Genomic DNA, 27,889 nt, shown 5'->3' on the forward strand with positions numbered 1-27,889 from the left:
CCCTGTAGCCCCAGACAGTTAGTGACTGTCACTCCAAGGAGCCCAGAGATGTGATCTTAGCTCAGAACTACAATGAGGTGTTGAACTGACATAACTGAGCAGGGACAAGGAGAGAGGGGAACAGAGCCATGCACTGGAGCATCCTTTTAACACTGCAAACCTAGATACACACGGGACCCCCCCTTATGAAATCTGCAGCATATTCACATCTTTTCTGACTCAAGCAGTTCCCTTTATGCCATGGAGACTTCACATGTGAGCAAAACCACAATCCATGCCCTCAACTAAACAGATGACTAAAGGCAGTTCCAAATAATTACAACATAGAACAAAGGCATGTTATGCTTCCTGTGCTTATTCAAAAGTGGCCTAGCGCTGATTCATTGAGTAAACAAACTGCTCCTAACCTTCACATATGCATATACCTGCTGATACATGCTCAGGTTAGATTCTGCCTCAGTACTAACATAATACTGAGTAAATTAATTCTCTTTTCTCTGGACAGTGCAGATGTGTTGCAACTGCCCCACACCACATTAATCTAAAGTAACCTTCTGCCCCAGATATATGTGACCTGTGAAGAGCCCCAGTAGCAACTGTTTCAGGCCAGCGATCTGTGCCAATTAGCAAGAGAGAAGAGCCAGGAGAGTCACATGGCCTGGGCAGGCATGCAAAACGCAGATGAGCTTGGGGGAGAGGATAAATAGAGGTTCCCGACGTATTTTGTCATGCACAAAAAAACTAAGCTGTTTTTTAAAGCTGCCTGTATAATTCACAGTTTTTGGCTCCACGGGAAGAAAAAGAATCCAAAAACCAAACAGCTAGCCATTCTCCATGTAGACAATAAAACCGAAGGTTGATGCTGCTTTTCAAAGAGGTGAGGGAGAAACTCACACAACCCAGCTGCAGTATTGTAATCACACTTGCCTCAGCTCTAACAAAGGGTTAATAAAATTTCAAGCTCCAAGAAAAAGACTAACAAGACATCCTGATGCTCCTGCTGTCATTGTCGGGGCAGCCCTTGGAGGATATGTCCATATCAATTCAGTTTATCAGATGGACAGCTGATCAACATTAAACAGACTTGCTCTGGGCAGATTGAGCCGAGCTACCTGTTACGAATAGCAATGAGAGCCCTCTGCTCCCTGCTGCCGAGCTCTGCCATTTCCGACTGCCGTAGATCCCAGGACATATGGGGATCCCTAGTGACGAGCACATAAAGCTGCAGCTAACTCAAGCGACGGCTCATTTCCCCCAGCTGAAAGCAGGCATTAATATCCTGAGGAGACCAGGCCTGCCTCTGTGACCCCCAACTATTGAAGCAAAACGACGACTGTCCTATTTCTTCATTTAATAAGCTTTTAATGAAGGAAATAAAAATCCCCTCTTTGACTTCAGCATCGCTCTTCATGAAAAGGTTACACAAATACATCACCGTCATGCTTTCCAAATGCTCAGGATCTGGATCTTTTCATTTCTTTTTATATAATTCGTTTGTTCTCCAAGAGGTATTCATATTATTTGCGCTAACAAGAACCATATTACGCAGATAATCTGTGCCTAATTCTGATCTTACAAACTGCTCTTCCACCCTCTCTCCCTAGCAAACTAAAAATACAAGAATCAAAGCTATTGCAGAAATCCCAGGTAATGTATTTCTGAATGCTTTTTGTGATAATTTCCATAACACCCAGGCAGAATAAGAAGTCCATGGGGCTGCTGTGGATACAGGAGGATCCTTGACACAACTTTGTAAAGGCCAGTATCCAAAAAATAAACACCGCTATTACAAAGTTGCTATTGAATGGCTAAAGCAATACTATATACAGCTTTCTCGATCCAGAGTACAATTCAGTGACTAAATAATTTCATATTTGAAAGCAGCCAATCCTAAAATACAAAAAAAATAATGTTTATACAATGTTGGACTTAGAAACAGGGCGATGAGATTACAAACTCTGACTGCTTCCATCCTGTTCCCACTCCAGAGCCCACATTCACACAAGAAGTGGCTGCCACAAGAATTACCTACACAGCAAAGGAGAACTGACAAAATAGTCAACATTTTTAAACACACAAAATTCCTAAATGGAAGCAGGCTAAGAATCAGGAAAACTTTTTCACCAAATGCTAATACACTTCCACGCCTTTCACCTCTGAAGCAAGAAGGCCCTGCAAACCACCACCAAATGCCCCAGAGACTCCACTTTCAGCCATCAAGTTTCAAGAGATGATACTATTTTGAGCTCCACACACGACTTAACCTGTTTTTCTTTCTCCCCCTTTCAAAAATCAATCCACTTGCAGAAATACACAAATAAATGGTTGTTCCAAAGAGAATGGTACCTGGGGGACCTTACTAAGAAATGTTGATGGGTCACAGTCTGGCTATCATGGTTTAACACATGCTTCTGACTCCTTGTTCCTGCATTTTCAGTACCAGCGTACCTAATCTAAAGCTCTGTTAAATGCTTGCTGTAAAGTACCCCTTATATTATGGGCTCCTCCAGCTGTAAATGGCATTCTGGAAAGAAAGGAAAAACTAACTCCACAAGTAATGAAAAAACCCTTCAGCAAGGTCCTCTGAAGCTATATTGATTCTAGGACTGTGAAACACCAGCTTGCAGGAAAACACCAGAAAAACAAAAATTAAGTTATATGAACAATTAGATCCTGCAACAAAAAAAACAAGTGCAATTTCTATTCTCTCTCTTTGCTCCCACCCCACAATGAAAGCACATAGATCACTGAAATTTAAGTATATTTTGGTGAACTTTGATAAAGTTCTGAGCAGACTTTAAGAAATCTTTTCTATTGGCCCCCATAAACTAATGCAGTAGCTGCAACAACCTGCTACTGTGACACCAAAGTAAGGAATATAGGTTTTGTGGAAACCTCACACTCATAAAGGCACCACACCTAGAGAGAAAAATAAACAACTAATGGAGAAACTTTGTAAATATGCTTCTATCTCAAAAAAAAATGCATTTCACAGTTTTGTTCTGGATTAAAATTTCCCATCTGTAGGCCTTGCAGTCTGTCTCATTACAGTATCACTGTAATGGTCTTACAGTGATGAACATCTCATGCAGAATTCACACAAATGTCAAAGCCTACAAAAAATGTATGACAGGCTAAAGGGGATTGGCAAAATAGTGAAACAAAATTCTGTGGCAACAAAATAGGTTTTGATTGTAAATTTCCTATGTAACTTCTAAAACTTTTGCAGTGTTTCTTCCTGGCATCCTGAATACGTTCTTTGTTGTTTGCGTTACCTTTAAAGACCTGCGGCTATGAAACACTAACCAGTACGATCTCTGCAAGAGTTCTTATAAGTGACTTCAGTTCCTGATTTCAGGTCCTACTCTAAAAAGAAATAATAGCATTTTGTAAAATGTGATAAAACAGAAATATTAAATAGTGCATTTGTATTGCTGTAAGCGAAAGAGAACTTCAGCTTAAATACTCCTCTGAAATATTTGTGATGGAAATTCAAGTTCTCAGTAACAGCAAGAAAACTTGAGTCAGTTTACCTTTCATTATCAGCCAACTGTCAGAACTACACTGGGCCTCTCAAAGGATGACAGGTTACACAAAGAAGCATTTAATAATTAAAAATGTTATTACTAGGCATAATATTTCAGAGAAATGGGCCAAAGACTTAAATTAGCCACTAAAAACCACATTCAAAAATTTTTGAAGTAACTGCAGTGAACAAAGATAATGGAACTGATAGATCAAAAATTCTTTAAGAACTTTTATCATCAAACCTTTGAATTAAAGTGACTAACAGTACACACCCAAGATTTGAACGTTTTCTCTGTGATTGTCAATTCAATAGTTTCTCTTCAATACACAAAGGATTAATTCGGATGAAAAGCCTTACATTTGGGATTTAAAAAAAAAAAAAAAATTAAAACTACCAACATCCATTCCATTTCAGTGACAAGTATAATAATCTATATATACACACCTATGAATCTGAAAAAAAAAGAAATAGTTCCTTTGTAGAAATTACATATGAAAAAACATTAACTAAAGAATTAAAGTAATAATCTCAGGTACTGACAATGTATTTGGGCAGAACTCCCTATCCAATTTTACTGTTTCTTTTAAAAATTAACAGAACGAAAAATTTTATAAAGACAAGAAGGTGCACACACTACATTCAATTTGATCCTGTATGTTCTGGATACTATCTGGTGCTGCACCCAGACAGCCCACTTAGTTACACAGCAAGAAAGGGCAGTGACTTTTACAATTCTTTTTCCCATTCACCTCTCAAGGTCTGTGCCATGGTTACTAAACCACGATTAGAGGAACAATGTATAGTGAGTAACAAATAGCATCGTGGTGATGGAAAGTCTCATTCTCGTCTTGTGTGTATAGTCTCTTCTATAAGAAATTAAAGGGTAGGGGGGAATGTTTAGCTAGTCAACATAGGTGGCAGGTGCTGTGGCTTCACTAACAGGAAAAATCTTCAGGTTAAAGCAGCAGACTTAAGCAGAGCACCAAATATTCACTGCATTACCATGACTCATATATCTGCAATCCAGCAGAAAACATCTACCCACTGTTATCCCTTAACAAGGTCAGAGACCAAGACTTCTCTGCTTTCTTCTATCTTGGTCACTTAAGCTATTGTTAGGGGTGCCTTTCACCTGAGGGATAAATGAAGTTGAAAGATATCAGTTCTATGAAATTTGTTGAGTATGTTGTTTAACTGCATTCCTAACAGCCAGTTAGTTTTTAAACTGGCTATATATCTTACCTCTTTCATATCCTTCTCTTCCTAGCATCACAAAGTTTTACTTCAAAAACTTTTACTAATATTCCTTCATGTGTTTTCCTTCTTTATTTTGGAAAGATCTTACATTTTCATTCTGAATCTCACACACCACTGATTATTGCTCAGGTTCTTTTCACCGTAATTTGTCTTAGTAAGATCTTCCCTCTGCCCATTACAGGTTTTGCAAATGTTTTCTGACTTTTAGTGGGCAGACATTCACTTCAACTGGAAAGCCAGTTTTCCTATGCATTGTGGGTGGTTGGCAGCAGAGGGAGAACAAGCCCTTGAGGTCAGGGTCCTGTTCCTTTCTTTAATGCAGGAATTAGGAAGAAGGGTTTTTGCAGGTCTTGACTTCAGTGTTAAGTCTACCACAGAACAATCAGTGAAGTCAAGACCTGCAAAAACCCTTCTGTTAATCAACCTGTATCAGTTTCCAACTAGTGCCACTGATGTGCCAAGACAGCCACCACTGTGTCATCACAGTGTAGCCAGGAGTCCTTGAGCCTGGGAGCCAGCTGCCTACACTAGAATGCAAGCAATCCATATTTGCATCATCACCCCCAGCTAAACAAAGCCCTAACTGGTGAACTTGTGTCTGGAGGCTCTGTGTGGCTTACTCCTATAATCAGCATCAGTGGTCAAAGAATAGGGATCACAACTTACAGCAGAGTTTTCTTGGGCTGGATGGCATCATCGCAGCAATTCCCTTTCCAAATTGCACAGCCTAAAAGAAAAGTATTCCCAGCCTAGAAGCAAAAGCATCAATTATGGGAACCAGGTGAGAGAATCTAGACAAAGACCTGGTAAGACTCACTATCTCAAGTTCAGTTTAAAAAGAAAAAGTGTTAATCAGAAAAGTCAGAAGAATAATACCACCAGAATCACTAAGTCAAGCTGATGCTTTCCAGAGGCAGGCATGTAGGCTGGGACCAATAAAGAAGGGAATGTGAAGAAGAAACCTGCTTAGTAGGAAATATCTAGCCACTTTAAGGTCCAGAAACCAATGACAATGCAGCTGTGTAAACAGATGAGGAGCAGGTGGGCTGGGCTGACAAGGTAAGAATCCAGATACACTCGCTGTAAAGACAAATCTTGTGTTTGTCCTTTGCATCCTTCTTGCTATTAAAGTCCTTCCTGCATGGAACAGGTATTAAAAGAACATTGGTATTGCTCAAACTTGAGATGTGGTGGCAGGTCTAGGTATGTTTTTTAATCCCCACTGACCAGAATATGAGAAACTTAAATAACTTTGTATCTTATTTTAGTTACTACAGATTTCATAAGCACTAGAACTGTTAAAAAGGGAGATATCAATTACCTTTCCTTTTCTTAGAGACCTTTCCTACATTGCTGGAGAAGAAAGAGATTCTAGACATGAGCCAGTACTTAGATAAGTTTTCTTAAAAACAAAATGGCTTTACAGTTTAGGTTTTATGGCTTTTTTACTTTTTAAAGGACAGTTGGTTAGCTTGACCTAATAATTTTTTCTTTAAATATTCATGTTAATACTTTTTGCTTTTTCCTTTGGTTTGATTAGTTAGGTTATCTGGAAAAAGATTTCTTTGATTACTTGAACACTGATGCCAAAAATAAATCATAAAATTTAGAGCTACTAATTTATAAGCATATTGTCAAATTTATAAAATCACATATCATAATCTCATTTTAAAATCACTGGTTATCCCTATGGGAATATTCATATTTCAAAAATCATGTAAAGCTGTCAAATGCTATATTGTGTTTTTATAAGGCAATTATCAAGATTTAAACTTTTAATAAAAGGCAAGTTGAAATTCCAGTTGATATCTGCTATAGACTATATTAACAGCTATGTAGACCATGTCAAATATTACATCAAATAATAACAAGAGCTAAGATGTTTACTTCTTTAAATACCTATTTTCCTCATTTTGTAAATAATGATGCAGGTATTCAGAGTGTTCAGTATAGTTATGCAATAATGTATATTGGCAATATAATGTACTGACACTAGCTCAAATTTCTAAAAGGAATTTTGCTTGCTCAAGAAATGTTGCATTCAACTTGAATTCTCTACATTAAAAATTCAATTTGCTACAAAGAGTTCATATCACAACTAAAAATATAGGTACAAGTGAACATGAGCTCAATACATTTGTTACATGAAAACAATATAATTCAAACCAGTATAAAAACATTCCTTACAAATATGACAGATAATATTGAGAAGCATATAATATTACACATGAGCAATATTTTCATTGACAAAACAAGCTGAATCAGTCAGATAAATTAAACAGAAAAACGTGAAAACGTTTTGGAAACTCCTCAAGAGTATTTTTTTTTCATATTTTGCTATGTGACCAAAAAGCCAAAAATCCTCAGTTAAAAAGACTAATCTGATTAAAAACAAAACAAAAAGCTAAAAGATTGTGGCTTAGACAAAGCCAAACCAGCTACAGTTCCTTCTCTATCTAGCTTAGACAAACTGGAAAACTGAGAGCAACAAATACAAACCAGAGAAACTAGTCAAGGAAGAAAAATGATAAAGGACTGGATGAGAAAACGCAGAGGTGGACTGGGAGCTGAGCAAAGACAATTTTAAAAGGATATACTAAAAACACCTCAAAGCCAAGAAGAACGTTAGGAACTGCATTGGTCCATTAGGCAAGGTTGGGCAGAAACACAACCACATAAAAGCAAGGGATTATAGAAAACCTGCTATATTTTTAAGCAATGTATTAACACAAGCAGGTATTTATATCTCCTAGTCCAACAGTGAATAATGCTCATGAACAGCAGCAGTGGGTAAGATTTTACAGTTAGTAGGTCCAGAGAACTCGCACTCAGGAGAGAAGGCAACTGAAAAGGAACGACACAGCTGATAAACAGCAAAGAGAATGACTCATCCTCAATACAAAGTCAACTGAACTGGTTCAATATGCTTTACTCAAGCAAAAATATGCAATGCAAAAAAAGATCAATCAAAAGATCTCAAAGCAGACCATACACATACAGGACAAGGGACTCTTTCAAGAAGAAAACATCCAAAGTTTGGAAAAGGGTGGAGTGAGGGTGAAGGAACATATCATCCCAGATAATCAGCTAAGATACAAAATGTGACTGTATTCAAACAGACCAGTAGGATCCACTGATGATTTAAGGGAAGAATACTAGCAAAACTAGTGTTTTGATCAACCCTGAGTTTCTGATACCAGTAAAAATTATTACTTGGAAACTTCATTCAGGAAGAATTTGGGAAAGGAGAAAAAAGTTGAGAAGAGTCATACTAACAGTCAAAGAATAGAAAATAGACAAAGTGAGAAACCAAAGCTATTTAATGCAAGGAGAAGGCTGATATTCAATCAGTACATTTGGTCACAGCCATTTAAAGAATCTTTAAGTATCTACACGAGAGAAAACAAATTCAAGAGAATACGCTGATCATCAAGCAAACATAAATTAAGATCCAGTAGCCTGAACATAAGCAAATCCAGAAGAGAATAAAGTGAAGGCACTTTCCAAAATCTATTACAAAGAGCAATGATCTTTGACTCTCCATCAACAGCACAATTGAAGGTAACACCTGATGATATCCCATTGCACAAGCGTTAAAGCTGATTAAAGTTGGGGAAATCCTGTGTTTTGTAGTGCAAACATTCTGACTGTCAGAATGATGTCTCAGTTATTCATGTATTAATGAATCATAAAGCCAAGGAAAGGAAACTTTTCGGAAAATAAACAACAGATAACTTAGATTTGGTAGCAGATAATGCCGGTCCCTGCATCTGAAACTTATTATTGGCCAGAAGCCCATTTTCTTTTAAATAGGTATGAATACTTTCAGTCACCTTCTTCAGGAGAAACATCAAAACCAGAGCCTTACAGTTTCCCCCCATTCCCAGCACAGGAGCATACAAAGACAACAGCGGGCTGGGAACCCTTCCATTACCACAGGTATATTAATTCCATCTTACAGCACATAGAAAATATATATTTCAACATTTTTTTTTGCAGCAAGTTCTGCAAGAGGAAATTACCTACATTCAAGATTCATGTCTGTCTTCATATATTTAGGTATCCACATTGGTAATGCAATGTATTTGGCACAGTACTAACCTGGGAATACATACAAGTATTCCCACAAAGAACAGGACATAAAGAAAAACAGAGACCATCTACAGAATCATTTTATGGATATAAGGGTGTGTATTTTACCTAAGTATACATATTTTCTTTAATTACAGTTTTCCATATAACCATTAGGGGGTTCTAGCCATGCAAGTCACATTTATTAAAGGCAGCATGTCAAATAAGAGTTGACAATTACAGGCTATATCAATACACATTATGCCAGATGGTAATGAGCCGCACACAAAGGGCCAGCCATCCAAAATAATCACACCATTTTCCATAGAAATGTTGAAGAGGTTATGGTTTATTACACAGTGCTCATTAGATATACAGTGGCAGCATTAGCAATTTTTCCTTCATTTGTGTCTCATTTAAGACTCTGCCCCCACAAGCCCATTCCAATTAGTACACAAGGTTAAAACCATTATGGTCAGTGGGAAAAAAAAAAATTAAGTTGTATTTTTATTTTACAGTAATGGTAGATCAAAGGTCCCTTGAATCTATTATTCTCTCAACTATTATCTAACACAGGATACTAAAAAGAACTGTCATTTGCCATGAAGGAAGATAGATATTTTTAACAGAGTTATTAATTAAGTAATATTGAGTTTGCTCAAAGTGAAAACAACAATTAGGTTGTGACACAAAGTGAAAAGCGTCATAAAACTAAAAGTTGAAGCTGAACTTTCAGCCTTGGATTTAAACTTTCTCATCTGCTTTTCAATTTGCTGCTTTAACAGCATAGAAATATTTAAGTGTCTGAAAGACAACTAATTCTTCACAGCAGGTGGAAAAACAGTTGTTTCAAACAACTAGAGTGCCATCTCTGAGGAAACACCTATAAGATGATTTAAAGTACCTTTCTACCCAGCTGCATACATTGACTTCCAGTTAGAAAATGACTGTTGGAGACATTTATTTTCCTGTCTTTTTGTGTTTATTGATGGTATGTGGGTGAAAAGATGTAACCAGGCAAATGTGAAAATTTGTCAGCACAAGCAAGGACATGTTTATCGCTTATAAAGATGCCAATGTCCCCCCAAACTCCAAGTGACAGCCAGCATTTGGAAGTCATAAAACTGTAAGAGAGAGGAAGAACTTGAGTACTGGACGTGCCACCTGACAGCACGATTGCAGAGAACCATTTTTCAGTCCAAGCTCTTCTTTTGAACCATGCAGTGCATCACTTGGAAATCTGGGTCTCGCATCAGAGAGCCACAGGGCTCTCAAGGCCAGGGTATCCTTACACCTCCTTCCTCAGCCACTCCTGCTGAGTTATTCTGCCGTTACACAAAATGTTGAATTATTCATTCAGCCAGATGGCAAAAGAGTGAAAAAAGTCCGTCTCCAGGAGATTATAGGAGAGAAAGGTGGGACACCTGGACTCCAGATCCTGCTTCACAAAGTTACTGGGAGAGAAACAACATTACAGTCTTGGGCATTCCTGACCTAGGTGTCCTATATCCCCCTGCAAAGAGGATTTTTCTGAAAATTCAGACTGAGGAGTACTAGGGATTTGCATCCTACAAAATTCTTGAGGAAGCCAAGCCTAGGACTTCCTGCATCCTCAGTGAATGCTTAGTCAGTGGCTGAAGAACACAGCCCAGTGTTAACAGCATATCTCCAGTTTGGTAATCCACTCAGAAAATTTTCTAGTTAAACAAACCAACAAATACTATTGTGTTTTGCAATTGGTTGAAAGATAAAAAACATGTTTTATTTAAGAAGGTCTTAGAAAAATGCTTACAAAATTAAAAAGAATTCCATTAATTCCAGGCAATGCCAGTCTATGACAACTGAACAGGTACTCTGATAATGAAATACAGTAAACAGTTCTCTATCAACAACAATATTTTGCATCAAGTTCATCCTGCGCTTTTTACAGTTCATTTTATTACTGACAAAACTACTTACCCCAACAAGGTGACACTTTTGCAAGCATACACCAGCAAATATGAAAATATTGTGCAATGTGAAACAAACCCAAGTCCCTGATTCATTATTTAATCCAAAGGGCATCAGGCTAATTTAAAGGCCCAAGTAGAAAATAGCAAATACCATGCATTAGTTTTATATAGTTATTGCAATGCTAAGTTTCCAGACAGTTTAGAGTAAGTTTAAATTCTGTAATGTTAATTCAAAAATTAAAATGAATAACCAGCTCCAAGAAAGCTGATCACAAGCAAGCCCACCTCTGCATAACTACCACAGGTCTAGAAACAACAAAACAACTACTGTTGCTTAAAACAGCAGTACTACATTTTTAATAACTAAAGGTAAAAATAAGGCATTTGAAATTGATAGAGTGGAAGAACAGCAATCCAAAAGAAGAGTTTACAATGGAGCTAGTATAAAGGTCCTCTTTTTGGCTTACTGAAGTGAGTGAGTTACAGGTATTGCAAACAAGAGTCAAAAAAAGACAAGAGAGAAGGTAATCAAAAGCTTTGGCAACAGTTGCTGTAGCATGGCCTTGGAAAAAAATGTGATGGTAGGATACATCATACAAGCAAGACAGTAAAACCCAGAACTGCATAAGGTATGTTGACCAGAAACCTCAAAAGATGAGGTATGAACTAAAGGATTAATTTGTTGATTGGATGCCTTTGCTATCACCAAAGCAGAAACCAAAAGGAACACGATAATGGAGAAAATCACATATTTTGTTACGGGAATGACCGAGATTCCTTCCCATATGATGGCAGCATATGTCAGCCAGACTGCTTGTGGGCACCACCCAGGATGCCCGTCCATCCAGGACTACCCAGATTTCCTCTACAGGCCCTCAACAATATGTATCATCCAATTGCATTTCACGCATCTATTCCATAAAAAATTTCACATCATGGTTTAAAAATAGTTCTGACTATTCTACATTTTATTTAACCAAAATATTTAAATACTTGCATTAAAACTAACTGCAAGGATATGAAGGGAAACAAAAATTCTCACTTGTAGGTAAATGGAAGAAACAGGCTACTAACAATTAGTTTTATGACCATACTTCCTCTTACCTTTTATTAGTTGTTTCTCAGCCCTCCAAGACTCTGAAGCATGGCTATCATTTTATTTGCAATGACTATGGGAGACATTTTGATCCAACATAACAGAAATTCCCATTCCTGTGTACTGTCAGCTATGCTGAGACCACCAGCTTGACTTATTACTTCAAGTTTTCCTCTGAAATATCTCTGAAGAGTTTGTCTGTAATTGTATTCAATGTAGCTGAAAGATAAGGTGCAGTAACCTTGACATTAAATCTCTAGTACTAATGACACCTGAAATACAAGGAATCTTTTTATGCGAAAGCAAAGAAGGTAACCTTTTTTATGCAGTGAAGAATGAACACTTGATAAATGAGCAGTCCTGCTAAGGGAATAGATTGTTCATATGTCTAATGGCACAGGAAAAAGGCATTAAAAAATAAAATGTGAATCACTGGAATACAGTGTCCCAGATAGAGTTTATAAATATATAAATACATTTATTTTTTATTTTTTTTTAATCAAGCTTACATAAAAATACTGTATATTCTGAAATACCCATAAATATCCAAGATACAGAGGGGAAAAAAGTTTTCAAAACATATACTGTTTGCACAACCACAGATACCTCATACTATCAAGGAAACCTGTCCTATTCTGAACAGCTGTAATGGCATTTCTGCTATTAAAAGTATGGTTATCACAGGTGCTCTCCTCTCCTCTCTGAAGTTTCCATGTTCAAAACTGGATAGGGACATTATTACCATATATTAAAACGGTTTATTATAGGAATGCTTTTGCTTTTCACAAAGCAGAAGTACGCAGCAGATGGATATTGCCTGCCGTGTACAAGGAAAGAGACTAATAGCTAAAGGGAGACAGCAGCCCTCTCGGAGACCTTGTCCCTTACACCAGGTGTGTTGACAGAATCGCCAGCAGGGAAAGGATAATAAACCTTTTGGAGCAAGGCAAAGACTGCTGCTTCTGGGACCATATCAGCATAGTAACAAGCATTTGGTGCTGTTGAGGTCTGCAAAGTTTTATCATTATTATTCATATATATTTTATGCAAAATACCGTGTGATTTTGAGAAAAATGTGTCTTTTGATTAAAAAAATGACTTACTATTATACCATTGGCACAATTTCCATCTATTTTTACCTTATTAACAGCAGTTCTATAAGGTATCTGAAAATCTCATGCTTTCATTTTTTGGTTCTTTCATCCCAGAATGATTCAATCTTCACACTTTAATACAGGATAAAATGACATCAAGCAATTCAAGCAACATTAACCCCAAGTGAGTGATGATAGAGAGACAGCTATATGCTAATAAGCCACCTTCAAGAACAAACTTTATTTCTGCAGAATTCCTACCTGAGTCCACAAAACAGGATCCTTTTTTGACTGCAGTTACTACTGGAGCTTTGCTAAAAATTTAATTTGCCAACTGGAACAGTATAAGAATTTAGCTGAACCTTTTGTACTGTTTTGTTGCATGAATATCAAAAGCCAGAATGAAATTTCAGCTATAAGAGACTGAAGTAAGCTCTGTAAGTTTCTGAAGTAACTTTCAGAACATTGTCTTGGTGAAACACAACAATTATGAGAAAGAAATCAGAAATACTATACAGTATAAAATAAAACTTGGTTATATTTCTTCCCTTTCCAGCAACAATAGATGCATAATTTATTTGGCTGCATTTTTTTCCACAAAAATGTACACAAATTTGGCCAAGTCTTTGAAAAAATTAAAATCTAAAACTGCAAGTACTTAAATGGACTTTAAGAGCTGAGCAATCAAGCTCCCAAAATCTCACATGTACCAAACATGCTCCATAGTCATGCTGGCAGTGCTGATCAGAAGTTTTCAATTGCTGCAAACTCTAGAACAAAATCATCATCTTTTTAATTTATCTTTTGACTGCATAAGCACCTTCTCAAATACAACACAGTTAGAATACATACTGTATTCATATTCTTACAATCTTTATCCCTAGTTCTCCAACTCCTTATTCCTCTTCTCAAATCACTGATCACTGTCATCGTACATACTTCTAGTAACTTAAACTCAAAATGCAACCATTATCTCCAAATCTGGATTTGCTAGTCTTGCAAGCCATCCATACCTAAAACCATTTATTAACTTAAGTAACAATTTAACTTTCCTCTTAATCTAATAGCCAAAGAAGAACATAATTAGAACTAATATTCTCCATTCCAATGTACTGAAATGCCCTCTCATACCCATTGAAAATGCTTCTGTGAAGATGGTTCATGTTTATTAATGAGTCATTTCCATTAGGTTAATTCCAGCTATTGTTCCTTAGTAATTTGTCTTGCACTCATCATCATCATCGTGGTTGGGCTTCGCGAACGAAGATTTGGGAAGGGCTCTACCCATGTTTGTCACAAGTGCGCTGGTAGCTAAAAAGGCCAATACGAGATAGACATGTCTGATTGCAAAAGGCACAGCAGAAAGACTCCTTAGGTGGTAAATTCTGCAAGACACGATTCTTTCTGCGTTGTCTTTTCTCCTCAAGAGCGATCCTGCGGGCATTCTCAAAGGAAGCAGCAGCGTTATAGATGGTGTGTCTCCAGACCTCCCGGTTGGAGGCCAGAGTAGACCAGTTATGTTGATCAATATGGCCAAGGCTGAGATGTTGTTTCAGGGAGTCCTTGTATCTCCTCTTTGGGGCTCCTCTCATGCGGCAGCCGGTGGCAAGTTCACCATAGAGCAAGATCTTAGGGAGGCGGTGGTCCTTCATCCTTGAGACGTGCCCTGCCCAACACAGCTGTGTTCTCAGCAATGTGGCCTCAATACTTGTAACTGCTGCTTGTTCTAGAACAGACGTATTGGTCACATAATCTGACCAGTGGATGTTTAGGACTGTACGGAGACAGCGTTGATGGAAGTGTTCTAGGAGTCGCAGGTGGTGGCGGTAGATGACCCATGATTCAGATCCATATAAGAGAGTAGTCTTACACTTGCACTACTGAATCAAATAAAAATCCTGCTTTGCTTGAGAAGATCTACCATAAGACATCAGCATACACTTGATTTCACAGTCATTGTCCACTTAAAAGGGAATCAGTCCAAAGATTTGTTTCTCCCAGCCAAACTGTCGCCTCCAAGGAAAATGCAGTTTCTTAGGTCAGGAATTTTTTATTTTAGATTATTTTCCAGAATTCCACTGAGTCCTTTCTCCCTACCTTCAAAAAAAAAAAAAAAAAAACCAAACCAACACACCACCACTACACAAAAGCTTCTCTTGCCTCTCTTCCTTTTTTCATGCCAAATTTTTTACTACCTTTATCAATCCTGGCTATAACACTACAGCAAGTGGTAACTTCTCTCTCTTTGCCTGTATTTTCCTTATCTCTGTGTATTCACACACCCACCTTTATACTGGAATATATTACAAATAACCAAGTTTCTCTGTCCAGCAACACAGTGTCCTGTCTACATCACTCACAATAATACACTGACCTTATTTTTTCTTATTGTTTGCTCTAGAAGCATCTCAGAGCTGTCAAATTCCACATAAAAATCTACTCAAGGTTAAAGGCCAGATACCAAAGAAGCAGTAAGAAATATTCATTTGTTTAATGTATAATGTGATCAGGGTCCAGAATATGCCGTTATTGCGAGGGGAAGACAATGAATGCTTCATAGTCTTCATACAGTCTCATATTTTAATATACATGTATTTGTGGAGTAAAATGAAGACCTTCTCCTCAACTCCACTCCAGGAGATGAAAAATTCTGTAATATCTTCAGTTACAATATATCAGAGTACTGACTGAATCATATTAAGAAAATAAATTAATTGATACAGTAAGTCTCATAATACTTCATATTGCTACAATTTTCTGAGTATTGTAGAAAATTGTATTGAAACTGCATAATTGCATTGTAAAATTTGTCAAGGGAGAAGTTAATGGGTTGTGTTTGGAACAAGGACAGCTGGTACTTCAGCAGATGGAAAAGAATGAGAGATATTTTGGGACTGTAGGACAAATAAACTACATAGGTACAGTTACTTTAGAACTTGCAGTGAAGCAATTGGTCACACTGATATTATCATTCTGAGGGACAAGCAGTCCCTAGAGCTGTTGTGGTACAGCACTGGATTGCCCTTAGGTGATGGTTGGAAATTTCTCTTCACAAATACTATTTTATCTTTTTCTTGTAGAGAAACGTGAAAGTTCTCAAGTAGAAAACTGTGGCAAGAGAAAGATTGTACAGCAGACCACCAAAGCACAGCTCTAGTGTGTGGAGATGCCATGACCCAGAAAGGATGTGCTAGATCTTGTTACCCACAGGTCACCTGGCCCTTCTTTGAAAAGCTCCCACTAGGGTGAAGGCAGGGCTTTGTTGCTCCCACAGCTGCTCGTGACCCACTGCAGAATTCCATCAATGCTGCTCTGGTTTTGTATGCTGTGCTGCACATCGTGGCGGTCCAGCTCTCACTTCACTGGGAGGAAGAAGCTCCAAGAAAAGGGAGGGCTGGACAGACAGAGGCAGCATTATGATTTCTCCAAGGTAAGTCATCCCTACTGTACTTTCTTTGATAGTGAAAATTACTTTCTTTTTAAAATAGAAAACAAAACTCACTTTGCAATGCACATACTGCTCAGCTACCTAGTGCTAAGCAGACTTATTCTGAACAAGACTTGAGCCCACATCTCTGCACTGTCTTTGATCAGCTCTAATGCAGTGCCTTTTTATTATTCTACAACATAAGGAAAGGACTTTTTCCTATTTGACATAGAATTGCTGTATTTGCACATGTTATGTATGCTGAAAACAATAAAAGTTAATGAAGAAAAGTACTGGTTGTAATGAATTAGTAATATTCTTAGACTTGTATTTGGAGTTGATTTTTATTGTTGAGGATGCAAGATGATCAATAGGAATATGTAATCAAGTCGTATGTGCTTTTCATCTCCTGAGACTCGTCTTGTAAATGAGATGAAGAATCTCATAGGATTAATCATGGAGAGCAAAATCTAAATAGAATAATTTAGAATAACCGCTTAGATTTCCTCACACTAAAAGCTATGGAAAAGCTACCAGGGATTGGGAGACAAAATTATATATTTCTCAAGGATTATAAAAGACATCACTGCTCATATTTTGACATACTTTTCCCATTATCTTTCAAACAGTTTTGTCAAGAGCATTGTACTTCTTAATGTACTTAGATATTGAATATTTTAGGATCATGCATTTTCTCTACCAGTTAATTAGCTAAGCTTTCAAAGTACATGCTAGTTGGGATACTGTACCTTTGCTGAAAGCCAGCCTTCCAGAAGATAGGAATAAGAACAGTAAGTCCCAGAGGAAATCATTTTTATGATAAAGAGTCCTAATGTGCCCCAGTAAAGGTGAGGATAGATTGTTATGGCCTATTGTTACTATAATTAGAAGTCAAACACCAATTAGCAGTTCCATTAATAAGATTAATCTCTGCAATATCTGCAGCTGAGACCCAGGGCTTGTGCACAATAAGCCAGTGCAACAGCTATTCTGCACTAAAACTCCCAGTTTGAATACTTACATCACACAAAAGAAAAAGCTTTGCCTTCTTTGAGTTCCTACATACACTATTGATCTTACTACATTTTTCTCATTTCTTGCTTTATATTTTGTTTAAACATATTCACTATGATTTATGTCATTGATAGGAAGAGGTGCAATGTAGCATTGAGGTCTCCCAAACTCTGTTTCACAGCCACTCCCTCTGCATTGCACCAGGTCAGGGTAAATCTTAGTTTCCATTAGTAGTAAACTCAGAAAAGTAGTAATGGGGAAAAGACCCAACTTCTTACAAATACAGAAGTACTCTTCACATGACATGAGTTCATGATAGAGTTAGAAATCACTTATTTACTTCAAAATATGAAGGTAAGAAACACTCAAATCTAATCTCCAAAGTTAAGACACTGTACAGTTCAGAGAACAGAAACTGAAAAAAAGGCAAGATCTGAAGATGAGGTGAAAAGTCACACACTTGTGCTCTTTGTATTTTTGTAGGTACTAAAATCATAATTTGTATGGCTTTTCTTTGGTTTTATTTCATTTGAGTTTTGCCTTTTACAGTAACTCTCAAATAGAATTTGTCCACAGATAAACCTACACCGTACAAGGTAAAAAGAAGGCTTTTGTAAAATGTAACAGCAAAGAATTCAAAGCAACCTCTAAGTGTCACACTGTAGCAATACTATTGTATTGCTGTACTGTAACCTCACCATCTGCACCAAAATTTACTCATGTTTGTCACAGCTTATTAGCTAAGATGCTTTGTAATGGATTCACTTTTTCCTTTCTCTCTTTTAAAGGAGAACTATCTGATTTCTTTCCATAGAACTAATAAATAATCGAACATATATTAATATGGAGACACACTTCAGTGGGAAAGCATTTAAACAATTATTTAAAATTACAAACATCTTTAAACTTGTCTACAGTAGAAAGAATCTGCTGGCAAAACTTTACTATTGAGCTGAGCAAGAGAAGATACAGCTTACACAGTAAAAGACCACTTTTGCCAGAGTAACAATGACCTGTTCCTAAACCAGAAGGTAGCCCTTTGCTATTGTAATCATCTACTCCAACTGGAGATGCAACAGCCATCTGAGTCTGTTTGATTGTATTCACAAAGACAGGACAGAGGCTACTTGCCAACAACTGGAGCTCTGAGGGAACACAGAGCTGAAGGTGCACATCCTTATGCAGTATTTATTCCACTTTTCATGCATTTTGGAATTCTACATTCCAAAAAGCAGAACACCTTTTACATTTTCTCAATTTCCATAGGTGTGCTCACACCTCATATGCTGTTATGCTAAATACATAAAACAGAGTGTTGCCATTTCAGATTCTTCTCAACCATAAAATTCCAGTCCAACAGCAGTCCAGGCCACATACATAAGTCAACAAACCAGTGTTCATTTGTGTAAATTTGTGCAGACTGCGAGTTTCAAAAGCACACTATAACCAGTATATTACCTCTAAGCTTTTGACTACCCTAGTCCATATTTTTCTTTGCAGACTGAAGTTGTCCAAGGACCATCATTCACATAACCTTCAATTCCCAGGAGACAGCCTGAGTGCCTTTCATGTATACAGCAATAAAGACTGCATTAACAAGCACAGCATCACCTTTGTTACAGCTGCCATGGGTTCTAGAGAAAGAATAGAGAGAGCTGCAGATGGTGAGCTGTCACCTCTAGAAGAATAGATTCCTAGTGTCCCAAAAACACACAGCAATTTGTCCCTAATACTCAGTCGCACATCCCTAAGAGAGACAAGACCTTTATGCTTGTGTTTTCATAATAGGCCTTGACACAGTCACCATTTCTAATTCTGAAAATCTTGGGATGGAAAGTTCTTTGGATACTTCAGCTTTCAAATGACCTAAAGGACACCTAACAGGCTAGATTACACCAACATCAATGTGGCCTCTTGTGAGCTATATATACCTGAATGCACACCAGTGACAGCATTAAACACAGAGCATGAGGCTACAGGCAGGGCTGCAGAACATTCACTTATCTGTTTAAAACACATCTTGATTATCAGCTTGGGAAGACTATGTTCTTGAAAGACCTGACCTTTGTGAAGAAAGCTAGGTGAGTCTGACCTCACTGCTGACTCCACTTGCAGAAGAAGGTTGGTCTACAGACCTCCCGATATCCCTTACAACTTCAATTATCCTGTGAACCTGATGTGCTATCAACAGCATCTGGTTAACCCTAAATGAGGTTAATGGAAGGTCAAACTTTCTCTGAAGATGGCACAAGGCTCTTTGGAACACAGGGGAAGAAAACTAAGGCAAAGCTTTGTTTTCGTATCTAGCAAAAAATACTGGAAGAAAGCTAGGTGGAACTGCGAAGGGACACAGCTATATGTCCTTTGTCCTTATGGACCTTAGGAATATACCCAACCTCTCCTGACTTCTTTGCAACCAAAGAATCTCTCAGAGAAAAAGCAACCTAAGGGTGAATGGTTCTCTGGTTAAGATCTGGATTTAAATTCGAAAACAGTGTTCCTTTAGAGAAGGTTAGAACAACATGACTTTGGTATAGCCACAATGACAAAAAGCATGTGAAATCAGACTGTGTGACCCATGTGTGTGTAAACCTCCCAAAAAGGGTACCCTGGGCAATTAATAAGTATTACTACTGGAATACAATGAGCAAAAGACCCATCACCCTAACAAGGAGTTGGCATCTGCTGCCTACTTACTCTTAAATCGGGCTTTTATTGGAAGCAGCATTGATGCTGGTTGCAAAATCATTACTAAAACACTAAGTAACAGGAGTCTGTGTTCATGATTCCTGTCACTACAGTATTGCCACTACTCTTCTAAGCAGCAGGAAGGATTCTGATTCAGAGACAAGTTTATCCAGCGAGTACCTTCTTGCAGGAAAGCATGTTCATCTTGCAAAAAGATGAATTCCCAGAGCTAAAAAGACCAGCTGCATCATTCTGAAGAAGGGGCAAGGACAGAGCCCAGTACTGATAGTCCAAATCCAGCAATCTACTGAATTTACCAGGTGAATTTATCAGGTTCAGTATCAGTACTTTATATGTCCCCATCTCCAGTAAAACAGACACACACGCAGAGACCGGCAGAATAAAAAGGTCTTTGCTTTTCAATGACCATAGTATCCACCATTGTCAACGCACCAGCGGATTTGACTGAAAAAAGGATTTTTTTTTTGTTTAAATCTCTGATAAGCATCCAAGGAAATCTGCAGAGCTGACTCAATGGATGTCAGTACTAGAGGGTATTTTTGAAATTGGCACTAATGGCAAAAAAAAAAAAAAAAAAAAGGCAAAACATGAGAGAGAGAAAAAGCTAACTTAGTGTATTAGAGCCAAGGATACTGAGTCCTGAAGAGACAGCCCAAACCTGTTCTTTGGTGTCACTTGCATTTTAAGCTGCAATATAGAGGCTGTGTCAAGAATTCATTGCTCAATACAAAGCCAAGGTGATTCCTCAGTCTCCAGCCAGTAGTGTTTGGTGGTGCCAGACATGAAAAGAAAAAGATACCCCTTTGGGTACTTAGTGAGAGGATCCAAGCCAGTCTTAGTATCTTCAACTGTAAGAATCTAGCTCCAATCATGAAGCATAAAGCTGTCAGTGTTTAGAGACCACATGACCCTGGAGTTCCAATTAAAAACCTCACTTTCATCAGTAAAGTAAAATAACAGCAAGCTACATACTTGAGGGAGTATACAAGTGAGTTTTGCTCTGACAGAAGGCAATGTAGTGTCAGGTTCTAGTATAATCATCTGTTAGGAAATGCGTCTCAAAGCTCTTAGGAAGCTCTAGCCTCCTGTGTCTCATCTAAGGTGTTCTCTGATACCATTCATGTGATAAATTATTGTTACTTCGATTCTGCCTAAACCCAAATGGGAGTTCTGCTTTCTCTTCAGCACAGGAGTAAGGAGTTTCAAGGGAATATAGGATGCATACTTTGCTTGACTACAGGCAATGACATCAACCCTTATATGACACTGCTTGCATACTCTGTAGTGAGCACTACAATTCATCCTTATATTTGCAATGCTTCTGTAGCCAAGGAAATATTTTCTTTAATACTAAGAGACCAGCAGAAAGTTTCAACTTTTGGAAATCTGTCCAGCACCTGAAATAGAGCTGTTTATCATTCTGCTACTTCTCTTCATCCTCTTTTGGGATCACTGGTGCTGAGCTGGAAATAAAGCCAGGTTCTTTTCCCTGCCAATAGGAATAAAGTCAGGTTGCTGCCAACATGATAGGGAGGTGGCTGTACAGAGTAAAGCATGCCAAGCAGGCTTTTATAACATTTCCTCCCTTATCTTCAGCATGGCTCATAAGGCAATATCCTTGCATACAATGACCCCCATGGCCCCAGCTTAATGCAGGCAGATCATGACTCCTGCAAATTATGAAGTGCTAAAGCTGGAGGCAATGCTGGCCAGCGGCAGCACCATTTAACTACACTAGCCCTGTTCCTGTAACTACCTAAATTGTAATCCTCATTATTCTGGAAAACGTTGCTCTCTGGTAGCAGCCATCAGTTTTGCTCCATTGTGTACCAGTGAAAAACAGATGTCCACTAAGAAGCTAGATAATCTATTTTTATACATTTAGGTCAATTGTTCCATGAATTGACATTTCTAGAGAACAGGATAAGAAAAAAAGTTTTTGCTATTCCAAATTCAGGTCTCAGTGTCCATTTTAATTATAGTTATTGTATTGCTTGTTTATATTGCCATTCAAGAACATGAAATAGGGAAAGGAAGTTACACAGAACGTGCCAAAATCCAGGATAAAAAAGTCCACCACATTTTTTGTGGTTTTCTAAGTTAAATAATTTACTACACTGTTACACCTTCCTGGTCACACACTGTACATTGACTGTAGCACCAGTTACAGGGGACTGATGTAACCTGGCTATCTGCTGCAGAACCGAGTATTTAAAGACAGTACAAGAACTGGTTCCAACACAAACACTGGGAAGAGAAAAACTGGGCGGATGCAGTCGCTGACAAGTATTGGAACAACTTAGCTCATGCTCAGATTACAGAAATGTAATTAATTAATCACTGCTAAGTATCCTAAAATCAAGTGAGCCATATCCCAGCTAATAGTCCACAATATAATGTTCACAGCACGTAAGTATCAGGCAATAAAGATGCTCATTACAGTGCCAGAAATAATATTTCCAGTAAAATATTATATATAAAGATGAAGTAATTATATGGCATGGCAACAAAAAGAGCTGTATAGTTTACAGTTGAGTTGAAAATCTGTAAGGATCTATTTCCAAAAAATGCCTTCCAACATTGGAGACTTGAACAATAAAGGATTAAGCGTATTTCTTCACTTCATATCACTGAGGGATATAGTTTGCCTTTGATATATATGTCCAATATACACACCATATATAATTACAGTGCAGCCAAGATATCAGACAAAAATGTACTGATGGAAAACAATATCTTTTTGTTCTTATTCAGAAGAAAGCAGTTTGTAAAACAGTATTTGTAATGCATTAAAAAAAAAAAAAATCACAAAAGCCCTTTAAGATGACAATTTTACAAGCTGCTTGTTCTCTTAGCTTTATACAATGGAAAAATGAAAATCAGAAATAAGATGCACATTTAAAAGTGTAGTTGCAAAAGTACTTTAAATAAAGAAAGAAATCCAAAGTCAAAAATCAAAGCCCACAGTGACTTCAGTGTAGGGCAAGAACTGACCACTCTGGCACAAAATGAAATAGCAGCAGCAAGTTTGCTTGTATTTACACCATTCTGCAGACTTAAAGTGTCATTGAAAATCCATTTAAATTAACAACTCCACAGTTATCACTTCTGCAGACAGTAATGAACCTTGAGTGAACCTGTGTGGGCGTATTCAAAAGTGCTTCATTTTTGGAGTACCTTTGTAACTCTGAACTAGATATTATAATGGCTATTGACTTGCTCAAACTTAGATTATTAGGCTAGATTTTTGGCTGGTTGAACTGGCATCATTCCAATTATGTCCATTTACACCAAATGGCTCATTATTAATTCAAGGTCTTATTTGCTCCTTAATGAACACTTCCACTAGTCACCTTCCCAACGGCAGCTTTAAATGCTCAAACGTTTCCTCCATGGTCAGAATCATCATACTAAAGAACTTACTTATCAAAAAAATAATGCTTTTTCTCTCCTTCTATGAGGCACATTTAAGGTAAACCTTTTTATTCATTTACAAAACAAACTAAAATACCTCCTGTGCCATAATTAACTAACTAGAATTATGGTTTCATACAGCATCATTTGCATATAAATATAAAAATTTTACAACCCTAAGGGGACATTATAGATGAAACAAAACAAGAATCGAATTAAACAGCTAAAGGGACAACAGTCTTCCATAACAAGCCTCTTTTACAGCCTTGTTCTTTTTCTTACTTATTGTTATTTCTGTCTGTATTAATTCATACATATTTTCCTTCTCTGCTATGTTAAGATACTACATATATTTTAACATCTTTGTTTGTTTGGTCTTTTCAACTCTAAAATACTACCTCTGCATTTTAAACTAAATCAGGATACAAACATGTCACTTAAGTTTGTGCATCTTCATTTAATATATCACAGTGGTCAGAAATACAATTAACATATAATACAACAGTCTTGTTTCCTCGACCAAGCAGCACACATGATTTTTCAAAAGGATTTTAAAAAATTCAAATTTTACAATTTTTCAACCAGATCTAATTACTTACTTCAATGGAATAGTTCACTGTCCAATATACAAAGGAGAGCAACCACTGATTTTGATTACTGTTGTTACTATTATTAAGTACCTTAGCTTAAAAACTTAAAAAATATTTAGGAACACAATGAAGCGGAAACATCTCAGTGAAAGCCTGAGGAACAGTAGTGGTAAGCTCAGTAAATCTGCTGTGATATGCGGGAGGTAAAAATTTTATTCTATGCTGCTGTTTTGTGGGAAAATATCCTTCAAATGGGCTATACAAAAACTTATGTGCTCAGTCAAACCAACTGGTGTCCCACAAGGCTGGATTCTCACTCTGAAATTTCTAGTAAGCACATGTACCCAAATAACATCAGAGTAAATCAAAATGAAAATACTCTAATTAAAAACCACTTTCTACCATCTTGGTTTTTTTAATTCCAAGTACTTCTTAACATAAATTTTTCAGCCGTCTTGACCCAAATGGCCTCAATTTGGTTCTGCCCAAAAGCCACAATTAAGATATGAGCTATACAAACAGTGAAAAATGGTTTTCACTGTGGAAAGCTTATAATAAACTTGAAGAACCAAGTTTTGTGATTAGGTAAGTACCGATTTTCCTGAACAGCTGAACAGGCCACTTAAGATGTTTTGATACTACCATGAAAATGCCCATTAAATATACTTTAGGGTATCATGCTGAAGAAAGTTACTACATACCTGGAATAAATTCCACTGACCATGTTGTGCTGGAAAGAGAGCTCTGCCGTGCTGGGTCCAGCAGCTTTGGAAATCAGCAATATGACCAAACCTCGCATTTGTAAATTGTTTCGGCTGTCATACACAAAACCCCTGGAAAAAGGAAAGAAAGAAAAAAAAGCATGTTTTCACAACCCATTTTCACTGGTCATACCAAAGTGGAAAAAAAGAAAGACCTCGGGCTGCCACCGCTTCATCAAGTCTTTAATATTCATGTTCGCAAAGAAGGAAGTTGCAATTATGAATCATGATCTTCTGTCATGCCTTCCCTGAGACTTACAATGAAATACTGCTAATGCAGAGAAAAACAAGTATTCAGGATTTAATTAAACCTTGATTATTTTCAAGGAGCAGCATTTCACATCATGTCATGACAGGAGTATTTCAAAATAATTCAATGTGATCTACTCTAACAGGAACATAAGAGCTTTCAGTTTCTTGTCTGAAACACAAAAAAGTCAAAAGAAGCCTTCTACTTCATGAGAAGAAAGGCAAAGGAGGAATGGTACAACCAAAATGTAACCTGCTGAAAGAAAGCTGTTTAGATCAGAGTGGTTATGAACAGAGGGCACAGTACATAAAACAGGTTTCAGTATATTAGAAATAAACTTTGCAGAAGCTGATGAAATATGTATAATAAAAGTTGGAGATAAATGAAGTATAGATGGGCTGTTCTAAACAAAAGAACTGTTTCAAATGCTACAACTTTAAATTTGGGTTCAGAAGGAAACTACCCACAAAATTGTATTTGTTGAGAGCAATTCTAAATGACCACTTAGATACACCACCTCGGAAATTAATTTGTTTTAAAGCGAGCTTAGCTTTCCTTTTGGACTGCAATGTCTCCAATTGTATTCTTCCTGTTCTTCTCAAACTACTTTCTACTTCCTACATTCATCAATATGGCTAAATACCGAGACAAAGGGACAATACATTCCAGACACTATTAAATTTGTAAGTTAATTTTCAATAAATAAGAGCCCATACCTCTTATATCATGTAAATATTCCTTAAATAAATCATATGAAGAACCACATTACAAATTACTAAGCACTTTAACTCATTTTATTCCAGAGTATAATTTTAGCCCTAATAACCGAAGGAAATCAAAATGGAACTATCCTTAAAACAGCTGAATGAAAATCTAGGATGTTCATGTTGCAAGTTTGTTTGAATAAAGAAAACAGTGGATGCAAGCTAAAGTTTCATTTTGCATTTTGTTATTACTCCACAATGCAAGAATATATTCTGTATGCTACTTCATTAACGCAGACACAAACACAAAAATAATAATGTACATAGCACCCTTCTGTGTGAAAGGTCCTGTGCTACTGCAAATAAAATCCTGACTTCTTGAGTCTTTACAGCCCATGGGGCAGTGATGGGAAAACAGCACAAAATATATCCTCTAGGAGGAGAATGAGCAGACCCATCTAGGTAGCTGGTGCTTGACAGCTACTTGATCTTCACACCCATACTGATTCCAGGTTAATATTTCTCCCTCCAGAGAAGCTTCTGAGCTCACACTCAGTGCAGCTGCACCCTACAAATGCCATGATCAATTAAGATAATAGGAGGTCAGTATGGCTTTTTACCACAACCCACAACATTTTTAGCTCTGGTGAGATCTAACTAGCCAAATGAGGTCATGACTTCTGTGCCTCTATAATCTGCCCACGTGCTATTGTTTCACCTGCAGACTAAACAGGCTGGCCCACCCCGGGCAGGTCAGGTGTGCCCTTTGAGCCTGGCAGCATGACACCCCACACTCACAGCAACCATGACTAAAATAGCACAAAAAGCAGTGAAAGGAAGGTACTGTTTAACTTCCCCAAGCAGAAATTACTTTTCTTTTTTTTTTTTGTTCAGTCCCCAGCACTTTCTAGTCACTCAAATCCACAGAAGTTTGCACAGGTCAGATCTCTTCACACGGGTACAAACTGTGGTCTTGCAATGTGCACCTTTATTTTGTTTAGTGGGTACATGTAGTGAGGGATCTTAAGGAGCAGGGGACAGCTGCTTGCCTTCAACACTCTGAATTTATAACCTGCATAACTCTATTCTCACCAAGCACATAAATACATAATTCTTTTCTTACCATGCTCCAATATACAGTTAACAGAATGCAGTCAAGACAGTTATACACTTAAAACTCCACAGATTTCCAAAGTCAGAGCCACAATGAACATTAAACCACCCAGGGAAAAACAGCAAATACATATAATGAATAATATATACTGTGTACACATCCTGTATACAGAACTCATAATTGTTTGTGGTGGTGTAAGTACTTCTCTGGCTTGAACTTCAGTTGACCACATTACTCACAGCCACATAAGGTACACAGATGATGCAACTAAATTTAAATATATTTCCTCAACACTATTTACAACTCTATTTTTGAAGAAAATTGGTTTTAGGAAAATAATTGTTTTTTTTCCACATATCTGGTAAAATCTGAGTGAATTATTAAAGGCAGGATTCCATGAGAAATGAATAATGCCTTTTAAAAAAAACATAGCAAATTGTAGTGACACTTTTAACAATCAGAACACTTTGGTTTTTCGTGCCCAGTGCTCTACAGCTTGCCATGGGACAGGATATGACAAAAGTAGAGAAAAAAGGTGTTCATCACAGGATATGAACTGGCCTTTAAAAAAGCCACTACCTAGATAGACACTACAAGTGAAGCACTTTTACCTGATTCAAACTAAATGAGGAACAGAAGAAGAAAATTACCTGTGCTGAAAATACTCGAACAGGTCCACAGCAATAGCCAAAACAAGTGTTCAGAGCTGTTCAGGGGGCTTGCAACACAGCTAGCAATGAATACCTTGCATTCTTAACAGAAAACTGTTAATGAGAAGTGCAGCTGGGGGGGGGAAGGGGAAGAAGAGGACATAAAAATCAAATAATAAGGAGCAACATGTCTATCATTTTTACACCTAATCATACAGCCTATATGCTACATACGCTTTGGATGTACTTTTAGACAG

General features: G+C 37.4%; 1 protein-coding gene across 1 annotated transcript in view; it reads right to left on the minus strand.

Moving 5' to 3' along the window:
* The window catches only part of PDSS2 (prenyl (decaprenyl) diphosphate synthase, subunit 2), a 115,923-nt gene that overhangs the window by 42,773 nt on the left and 45,261 nt on the right, over positions 1-27,889 (minus strand). Inside the window, exon 2 of the mRNA XM_017827963.1 lies at positions 24,855-24,986. Within this exon, the coding sequence (XP_017683452.1) occupies positions 24,855-24,986 (132 nt within the window). The remainder of the gene's footprint in view (positions 1-24,854; positions 24,987-27,889) is intronic.

The sequence above is a fragment of the Lepidothrix coronata genome, unplaced genomic scaffold, assembly GCF_001604755.1.
Source record: "Lepidothrix coronata isolate B3197 unplaced genomic scaffold, Lepidothrix_coronata-1.0 Scaffold5, whole genome shotgun sequence".
NCBI lineage: Eukaryota > Metazoa > Chordata > Aves > Passeriformes > Pipridae > Lepidothrix > Lepidothrix coronata.